At 40.2% G+C, this 10,661-nt stretch overlaps 1 protein-coding gene across 1 annotated transcript in view; it reads right to left on the bottom strand.

Moving 5' to 3' along the window:
- Window positions 1–3,249: 3,249 nt before the first annotated feature.
- The window catches only part of RUNX1T1 (RUNX1 partner transcriptional co-repressor 1), a 130,312-nt gene continuing 122,900 nt past the window's right edge, over window positions 3,250–10,661 (bottom strand). Inside the window, 1 exon segment of the mRNA XM_007177490.3 lies at window positions 3,250–7,165. Within this exon segment, the coding sequence (XP_007177552.1) occupies window positions 6,890–7,165 (276 nt within the window). The 3' untranslated portion in view covers window positions 3,250–6,889.

Raw genomic sequence — 10,661 nt, 5'->3', positions numbered from 1 at the left:
AACATTTCTTGCATCTTGTTCTTTGCCTGCATTCTTTTTCCGAGGTCCTGGATCATCTTCTGTATCATTATTCTGAATTCTTTTTCTGGAAGGTTCCTATCGCCACTTCATTTAGTTGTTTTGGGGGGTTTTATCTTGTTCCTTCAACTGGTACATAGCCCTCTGCCTTTTCATCTTGTCTTCCTGTGAATGTGGTTTTTGTTCCATAGGCTGCAGGATTATAATTATTCTTGCTTCTGCTGTCTGCCCTCTGGTGGATGAGACTATCTAAGAGGCTTGTGAAAGTTTCCTGATGGGAGGGACTGGTGGTGGGTTTAGCTGGCTGTTGCTCTGGTGGGCAGAGCTCAGTATAACTTTAATCCAGTTGTCTGCTGATGGGTGGGGCTGGGTTCCCTCCCTGTTGGTTGTTTGGCCTGATGTGACCCAACACTGGAGCCTACTGGGGCTCTTTGTTGGGGCTAATGGCAGACTCTGGGAGGGCTCATGCCAAGGAGTACTTCCCAGAACTTCTGCTGCCAGTGTCCTTGTCCTCACAGTGAGACACAGCCACCTCCGCCTCTGCAGGAGACCCTCTAACACTAGTAGGTAGTTCTGGTCCAGTCTCCTATGGGGTCACTGTGCCTTCCCCTGGGTCCCGATGTGCACACTACTTTTGGAGTCTCTGTTTTCCCCAGTCCTGTCGAAGCCCTGCAATCACATTCGACCAGCCTTCAAAGTCTGATTCTCTAGGAATTCCTCCTCCCATTGCTGGACCCCCAGGTTGGGAAGCCTGACGTGTGGGTCAGAACCTTCACTGCAGTGGGTGTACTTCTGTTTTATAAGTGTTCTCCAGTTTGTGAGTCATCCACCTAGCAGGTATGGGATTTGATTGTATTGTGATTGCGCCCCTCCTACCATCTCATTGTGGCTTCTCCTTTGTCTTTGGATGTGGGGTAACTTTTTTGTGAGTTCCAGCGTCTTCCTGTCGATGATTGTTCAGCAGTTAGTTGATTCCAGTGCTCTTGCAAGAGGGAGTGAGAGCACATCCTTCTACTCCGCCATCTTGAACCAATCTCAATTTATCCCTTTCTTGACAGTGGAATACAGAACTCCAACACAAGAACATTAAGAACTAAGAGCAGATAATCCTTCTCTTATTCATCAGAATTTTTCTCCACATTCAAATATTATTTTTGGTATAGTAAAATAGACAATGGTATTGTCTTGATCTTGAGGAGTTCTCATAGACTGCCCATGTATAATCTTGAAGAATTTTCAAAAATGTTATCTGAATCTGAAAATTCCAAAAGCAAATGACCACAGTACCTTGGTCCTACATCTGTTCTTCTATGGATGGAAAAGCGAGATGGGAAGAAACAGTTTCTGTATTTGTCTGACTCAGTTTCCCCAGTATGACTGAGAACAGACTGACCAGGGACAGGTTTGAGCAAACACAACTTTATTTTTTCGCTTTGGAGTAAGGGTATAGACACCCATACAGAACAAAGCCCCTTTGCTCATTCCATCTCCTCCCATTCCATAAAAATGGCTATAATGTTCTTTCATGGTAGACACATTCTTTTATAATATTATCAAATACATCATTAACACTTCTAAAAAATATGGTGTCTACCACCTAGAAGTCTTCAGATTTTGCTCATGTCTTTCATATAAACTACAAAGCATTCCCCATTTGTCCAACATATCTACTTGCATGAAAACGTCACAGACGTGTTTTCAAGAATTACTTATAAGGGAACTATTTCAATGGGTCTCATTTCTATTCTTGTCTGCTGTCTTCTGGCCTGTTCCACTTTGAAGAGGAAAAAAAAAAGATACATTAACACATTAAAGGGTAGGCACCTTAGGTCAGGCTGGCCTGTCTTTTGCCAAAATAAATCATTAACTACTAAGGTAAGTATCCAACCCTGACTATCACAATTGCAGGGGTAAGGAGGTGTCCACCATTAATTTTAAAAAGTTTTGTATTTTTTTTTTTTTTCTGTGTGTTTCTAGAGTAAGAAATGTGAAAATAGGCACACTTCCCAGGAAGAAAAGTTAGAGAAGCCAGGCCTTGGGACAAGGACCCAGCTGACACAAGGAGGAAGCTGAATGGCCAGTCTCAACCACCCTCCACTTAACCAGCACTCACTCTCTCCGATACAGGCCCTTGCACATGCTTTTTCCTCCTGTTCTTTGCAACTATTCTTCAACCCACAAAGTTGAGAACACTCAGAGGGAAGAGAAATTTCTGCTATAATACAGTACATACATTACTTCAAAAAAACAAAACAAAACAAAACCAAAACCAAAATCCTGTGTTTTGAAAATTACACATAAAAATTAATAGGATTCATGGGCCAGGGGGAGAAGGGTTGGGGCTTCAAACCTTAATCAAGTTTTTAACTAGAGCATGAAAAAATGCATGTCAGAGGGAATACTTCTGACCTCCCAGCAAAGGCGGAGCTCGCCATAGGGGATGTTTAACAATATACAAAAAGAAGAGTGGAGATGCTGCCGACTTTTAGAGGATGGTGGACAAGGCAAATGGAAGCAAGCCCTGCAGCAGTGGGTCTGCCATTCAGGTGTGCCTGGGTGAGCTGAGCACTAGAAGAGCCAGTGCACAAGGTTGGGATGAACCTTTCTGGCACAGTCGACCCAGAAGCAGGCAACTCATTTCTAATTTTATCAAAATACAGCCAAAAAGGCCTCTGCTGCCCCGCCTATGCAGCAGCTAAACTAAGCAAACCAAGCACTCCTTTCCTCTGGAAGGTTGTAGCTCTCTTCCCATTTATTCTGGTTCCTCTTGCCTGGGTAACAGCCCCCTGAACTAACTTGACTTTGGCACTCTTCTGACATCATTCCCTATTCATCAATCATGGATGAGCCAATTCCTGTTACAGAGGCATGCTTTGCAGTTGAATAAACTCTACAGACATGGGACTTCCTTGGTGGTCCAGTGGTTAAGAATCTGCCTTCCAATGCAGGGGATGCGGGTTCGATCCCTGGTCGGGGAACTAAGATCCCACATGCCGCAGGGCAACCAAGCCCAAGTGCCACAATGAAAGATCCCACATGCCACAGCTAAGACCTGACGCAGTCAAAAAATAAATTAATTAATTAATTAAAAACTCTACAGACGTGCTTCAGCACCATGGAGGATGGGGATGGACACCCAGACCAGGGTCACTGTGTGGACAGCTGTGGCACACAGAGGATAAGGGAGGCAGGAGAATACAGATTTTTTTTTTAACTTTTTTATTACACAGTAAAGAATACAACAATACCTGAATCATACTTTAAAGATTCACAGGTTGACAGACCATACATTACAGTCCAACTAAGGAAAAAAAAGATAAACAAGAAACCACAGTTCAGACATAGTAGACTTAAAAGCTCAAGAGTATGCTGACAAAAGCATGATGCCTAGACCCCGCCCCCCAGTGTTAGTCTACCGTTAACTTGTGGTACATGTCTGAATTAAGTATTGCACAACAACTTTAATTTTTCACAATAATGTCGCAGAACCCAAAATAATATTTTAAAGAATTACTTCAAATCTGCATTTCAACAGTCTCCAATTTTTTTCTGTCCCTTGAGGAATTCGGACAACATGGAGTCGCTTTCTTTCCCTAAGTATTCCAGACGTAGGCATGCTTTGCATAAGTAAACCAGCCTTGAAATTTTTAAATCCCCAAGACATGCACCTACACATTTAAAAAAAAAAAAAAAAAGTTAAGGAAAAAAAAAAAAAAAAAAAAAAGACAGGTGGCCCTGTCACACACAGTCTCCTGACAGAGAAAAAGAGAAAAAGAGTCAGAGACAGAGATAAGAGATAGAGGACGCCCTATTCCTATCAGCGACCACCATTCAATTCTATCCAATGAAGATAACTTTTTTTTAAAATGTGTTATACCTACAAATTATACTCTCACATAGCCTGTATATAAGTGACAAGCAAAAAAGGAAAGTAACAAAAGTTTTCTTTTCTTTCTCTTCTTTAGGTTTATGAGGTCTGCATTGTTACCAAGAAGTGATATGGTTTGCAGCTGTATGAGCTTAACTTTTGGTATCCTGGTTCTTTTGTGCCCATTTGGTTTGACTAGACCAGTTTTTGTTAGCTACTGGTGCAATATACATGCTGTCAGAGGTAGAGTGAAACTTTTTGCCACTGAGGAGAATGTAGCAAAACAGGAGGAGAGGAAGAGGAGGAGGAAGAAGGGAAGGAGGAAGAGGAATCAGAGATAGAGCTCAGAGTTAGGGATTTTTTGTATTTGTTTTCACTCAGGGTGCCCTGAATTAAAAGTAATGAGACGTACTGTACTAATCCTTATTTTACACACTAGTGTTAAGAATAACAGTGCTGTTTCACATACATCACAGCTTCTAGAGATAAAGACGTGTGGGTATGACATACCTCATTTTTGGGATTATTTAACCCTTCGTAGCCTAGAACATATAATAGCTCTGTAAGAAAGGACTGTCCAGTGTCACAAGCAGACTAGAAAGCAGAGTGAGGTCAAAGGATTCTGGGAGCACCATGATAAAATATAACCCATTCAGAGCCTGGTTATGTGCTTTCATCTCACTTTAAGCAGGTGTGCTGGCAGATGGACTTCCAACATGCAGATAGATGTATTTGCTCATCAGAAGTTTCTAAACTAAAAAGCCATTTAAAAATAAACATACCACCCCCAAAAAATTAAAGTCAACTTGTATGTGAAAATACAGGGGAAAATGCAAAAAATGTTAGGTTTAAGAGATTTAGGATTACCTATATGCAGATACTTAAAAGCCATTTAAAACTGTATCCAAGGCTATATTTAAAAACAAAACAAAACCAAAGTTAATGGACCATTTTAGATTTTTAAATAAATGCCTGGTATGTGTATGTATGTGGAGAAGTATCTTCCCAGCCTTGAAAACTTTGGTTGTCTACACAGCCTGCAGCACTGCTGACTTTCCCTAAAGCACATAACCACATTCTGGGCTACTGTTTTCAAAACTAACAAGTAGTTCTGGTCTGGACCCTGGACGACGAAGGGTTAATGGATTCACACTATACCTTGCTGAACATGTTTAACCTGCTGATCATTTTGGAAAGTAGTACTGGTGCTTTTCAAAATTCCGATTTTGGTCCATCAGATCAGTCTTTGGCTGACTTCCCTTTTTGTAAGAATACTGTATAACCTGGCATTCAGCAGTGTTAAAGCTGTCAGTCTACATCTCAGCATTTGGAGCTCTAATGATTTATCTTTTTTTTTTTTTTTTGTAAAATTAGAAATACTTAAACAACCTTACAGCAATACGCATGCACTGTCTTTTTTTTAAAAGTAGGATATCTTGTTATTTTTTTTAAAGTCCCTAATAATGATTTTTCAACGAAAAAAGAAAAAAGAAATATTCCACTACTACTCTATGCTACAGCTAAACTTGGTGAAATGGCTCTAGCATATTTAAAAAGAGTTTGCTCAAAAAAAAAAAAAAAAAAAAAAAAGCATGCCTAGGGAGTCATTGTGACAGTGCAAAATACATTTATGTACATCCCTCTTACAAAAACACCAATATGTTAGCATTCCGTGAAGCATGCTGGTTTTCAGGAAAAAAAAAAAAAAAATTCTATAAGAGAATGAAATAGCAGCTCCGAAAGATAGCCTTTTTCTTTCTTTTCTTGAGGACAACCAAAAAAAGTCTTTTTTTTCCTTTTTTCTTTTTTTTTTTTTTGAACTACTAGAGAAATACCACTAATACATACAGATATAAAAGCAGCATAGAAAGATACAGGTTTCTCACCAACTAGGAATAAAGAGACTAAATGTGGGCACGTGGTTAAACTACAACGCGTCTTCACAGTCGTCCAGCACGTTTACAAGAAAAACACCATTGGGAAACCTCACAGGACAGAAGTGTTTTAACACCAAGAGAACTACTAGTTTTTAATTAAAAATCCAAACAGGGTGGGGTTGAAAAAATTTAGAAAGGGGCTGGAGCTGGAGCCATCATTTTTTAAAAATTATTTTTCAATATAAAATGAATGAGCTGGAATAGACCCAATGTCTTGCTCTGTGGAACCTTGCAAAAGTGAAGAAACGTTGAGGGCTGTTTAGGGCAGCTGGCTGGTGTCAAAGCTGCCAGGATGCTAATAACTGCAGGCTGAGTCTCTTACTTCTGTGTGTGTGTGTATATATATATAAAGGAGCCTTCTGTGTTATGGCATTTTTTTCTTGCTGCTGTATTCACATATCCCACTGCAAATCATCTTTCATTTTTCCTTCTGTTGACCTGGATATTATTTCTTTTCAGAAACAGGAAAAAAACCGAACATCTGTGTCTCCTTCCAATATGCTACACATCTGTGCGTTTTGTGGCGGGTCTTCAAAGTTCAGTTAGCAACCCACGGACGCCATTCATCTTCTTGTTAAAATGTCTACTGCTGTAGCCAATGCTCATGCCCTTGAGGGTTTTCCTCTTTTTTTCCATTACTGTATATAAAGAACATTGTGACTTTTAATGTTAGCATTTTTGCTTTCAACAGCAATTAGCAATCTCTTGGTTTGCTGTTTGGTAAAGCATCGGTTAATGAGGTCATCTAGTTTAAAATCCCAGCTACTGGAAAATAACAAGGAGGAGGTCAAATCTATCATTTCTTGTTATATTTTCTGCTCTCTTTTCAGTTCTCTAAGGAAAAGAAATCTTTGTTATCCACAGTAAGTCATTACGACCCGTTACTGGCCCTCTGTTTTACTATCGCCTCAAGATACAGTTAGGTTCTCTCTTGCTGAAGTACTGAACCAGGATAGTTCATCTATAAACAAACAAACAAACAAAAAACAACTTTGAGCATCTGAGGATGAGGAATTGGTTTCACGTTGGTTGTGTTGTCTTTCCTCTGACAGTTCTGAGTGCACATCTAGCGAGGGGTTGTCTCTATGGTGGAAGGGGTCCCCGGGGTGGTCGACCTCGGGGTGGCTGCTGGTGGTGTGTCCATTGGGCTCCCAGCCCCGCTGTTAGGCGTGACGGAGGAGCTGACAGCAGGCGTATCCCCCTGCTGTTGGGCTTGCAGGGTCTGTCCACAGATGTGGTGGTGCTTCTCCCAGTCTTTGTGCTGGCAAAACGAGCCACAGTATCGGGCTGTGTTACAGCCGCTGCAGGTTTCACTCGCTTTACGGCCACAATTCCAGCAACTCTATTGGAGAAGGCAGAAGAAAGTGAAATCCCAAATTATTACATTGACCAGGCTAAAGTCTAAGGAAATATGCTAGGCAGCACTACCCCCTTATTTTTAAGACCTGTAAGAATGAAAAATCCAGGTGTGTATGTGTACACACACTAAACACCCTGAAGATGCAGGTTTTGCTGTAACTGCCCAGACTTTTCTGCCAAAAACTATTATGACATCTAAACAAACTGGTTGAAGCTCTTTTCCGGTTTTACTATAAAACCCCTTCCCTTTAGGTTTAGTTATCTTCACATCTAAATTCTCTGTTCACCATACTAACAACTGCTACATCTAAATTTTTTCCTTTCTAATACTACTACCACCATGGAAAGACTCAAAGACAGCACTCCTGGCAGAAGCTTCTTCCTTCTAGACACTAACAGGAATCACAAAGGGACTATGAGGATGCTCTAGTAGATTCAAAGGAATATAATGGACTAGACAGAGGATTCTATCCTCTGCTCTACCACAGACCAGAAAAAGTAGGGCATGTGTTTAGTTCTTCCCACTGCAATCAGTTATTCACTGTACCTGACAACCAAATGGTAGGAAAGTCTCAAAACAATCCCTTTTACTTCAGCTCCCTGGAGACTGGATCCTTGGTTTGTTTTTTCTCTGATATATTCTAAGCACCCACAACAGTGCCTGATATATATAGTAGGTGCTCAGTAAACATTTGTGAAATTTTAGGACCCTAGCAAGCCTACTGCCAATCTCCACTGGTGCTTTCCAAGAAGTGAGAAAAGCAGAAATGAGGCTGCCTCTGAGATAAAACACATTGTGAATCTGGGGACAGACATACTAGAGATGGAAGAGCCCCTAAGTGGGACAGATCCTGGGGAATGAGGGAGTGTCAGGGAGGAGATTAACAATGACAGTGCCCTAAGGACTCTTCCAGGAGGAGGGGGAACCTCAGGAAGCCAACTCGAAACGTTTGTGCTTCCTTTGGCAAGACCACCCCCACTGTGAAATGTTATAGCAAGTGATCTTAGCTTTTACCATTAATCCTTTTATCCTGTATCTTCCTTGGTTTTATTTTCTTGCAAAACAAACTTCCGACTGTAATCTGGTAACCCCAACCAGCTGACAGTATGTAGCTGTGTCACAATTAAAATACATTTTTTAAAGCCCTGATATATATGGATATTAAAAATCTCCCCACTATGTTCCCTGCAATTATTTTGCTTTCAGCATGTTGGTTGTGTGGCTTAAGGTGGGCTCATAAGCCTATTAAAAATGCCCCAGTGGAATGTCAGCCCATCACCCTGGTCTGTGTATGGCTTTACCACTGTGCAAAATATGCAAAGCAATTTTTAGCACTCATTCTAATTTGGCTAAAAACTAAAGGAGCTCCTAGAGTCTTTCAAGTGCTGGAAGCCTAAAAACTCAAGAACTACAGCTTAAAACTTTTAGAAAGAGCTCAGCCCTATGTTCGTATTTCTTTACCATTCAGAAATTATGGCCCAATGAAGGGAAAAAAATTAAAACTTTAAGATCTCAAACTCTGGCCAGTGGAAGGTGTTTTAAGTGAACATAGCTGAAGAAATCTAGAAGCTTGATTTATATGTTAATATCATAAATAAAAATGGAATTAAAATTAATAGTACCAGAACAAAGTAATTTTTTTTTTCCTACTTCCATTTAATTTAGCCAGGAAAATATCTCAAAAAATAGGTACCTCTGATCAGAGGCTTCATTACCAAAATTAGAAGCCCTTCTTTCTCAAAATTAATTCAATCTTATTGCACGGACAATGGTTCCACAAAGGCCTGAACAAACATGGGCCTGGCCTATCCTCCAGAGCAGCGAGGTACGACACTCATCACTCAGGGAAGTTTACTTCCTTGAGCTTTAGGCATTTAGAATAATGCCAGCTGGATCCTGGAACAAACTCAGAAATAAGTGAAATTCCTAAATTACATCAGAAAATCCCAATTAGAGAACACAGACCCAGATCCAAAACAATATTTTAAGGAAATTAAACATCTAATCTGAGTTAAGTGGCTTCTTTAGGAAATACCCTGGTGTGAGTCCTATCCGCTTTCTGGCAGAGGCACATCTTGGCAGACACAAGGCAGTAACTGCCCAGTTCTCAATGGCTCCTTCAGATTGAAATCAGATGTAGGCAACCTTCTCAATTTAAGTTGATTAAACACACAGACTAAACCAGGTAATTACAAATGCATGTGTTGGGGAATGGAAAGAGAAGACAGAATGGGGACTTCTTTATTTTTTAAAGTGTTTTCAAAGATGGGAACAATTTTACAAATAAAAAAGTGGAATTGTGCCAAATATAGAAACAGATGTTTTGGATTATAAAGCTGCTGGGAATGGAGTCTTTTTGCCTAGCATCTCTGGATTCTGACCCAGGATTCAAGGGCTCTGGCTAGTTTTATCTCCAGTCCCACTCCGAAGTTGTTCAATCCCATTCATTTACCACCCACCACTGAGACAAAAACAACCTTTGACTTTAGGAAGATGCAACAAAGAGCAATTCAAATGAGCTGGTGGGAAAAAACCTGCATACTTTTATTGCTGTTGACATTGCATTGCCATGAATGTATAGGGAACTTTAGCTCAAGTGTTCAGCCAATGGAAATCTCCAAAGCGCATATTCCTTTTTAAAAGTTCATTAGAAGACAGACACAGCAATCTCTATTAATTTCTCCTGGGTGGCTCTACCAAATTTCCTGTTAACTAATCCATACCTGTAAGACTGATGCCTGACCACTGGCACCCGGCCTCTCAACCATCACTTCTGGGAACTGTGCAATGTGCAGAATCTTATGAGTACTCTAATTTTAATCATTTTAAGTTTCTAAGCTTTCTGCCATTCACAAAGGTGGAAACTGCAAATTGTGTATGAAACCCAGGGGTGTATCTGTAGGGCAGGGATTAAGGTGGTCAATGGCTTAATCTAATTTTACATTTTTCAATTTGTGCTTTTCATATTCAGGCTAGTATTACCTGATAGTTGCTTATTTCTTTCATTCATTCATTCATTCATTTTTCATATAACAGAGCTTCCCTTTCAGTCCTCTAAGCAATGATGCTGGTGACTGAATTACCAAAATAGTACAGAAGTCTCGAGAATACCATTTCATAGCAAATTTCATTCCCAAAGCCCATGGCACTTTATAGTTTCCCTTTATTTGTGATAATATTATTTCCTTTTCAGCATAAGGAACCTCCCTATTATGGGAATCAGCAATTGGTCAAAATTAGGCTAGGACTCAGATGAAAAATAGGAGGCAGAACACAACCCTCCCTTTTCTAAATGTACTGGTACTACACAGGGAAATGGAAATGATGAGTTGAAGCTTTTGGTGCCAAAGATGCATGTCAAAGATTGTTGATACTTGTTTCATATCAGCAATTCTCTTTTGTCCCTAAGAACAAAATTATTTCCTTCATTTTGTTCTTTTAGATACAGAGAGTATGGTCTTTCTGTCCTACCAGCAAA

The sequence above is a fragment of the Balaenoptera acutorostrata genome, chromosome 17 (genome assembly GCF_949987535.1).
Source record: "Balaenoptera acutorostrata chromosome 17, mBalAcu1.1, whole genome shotgun sequence".
NCBI classification, from domain to species: domain Eukaryota; kingdom Metazoa; phylum Chordata; class Mammalia; order Artiodactyla; family Balaenopteridae; genus Balaenoptera; species Balaenoptera acutorostrata.
Note: the sequence above shows the minus strand (reverse complement) of the source record. Positions and strands in the feature narration are given on the sequence as shown.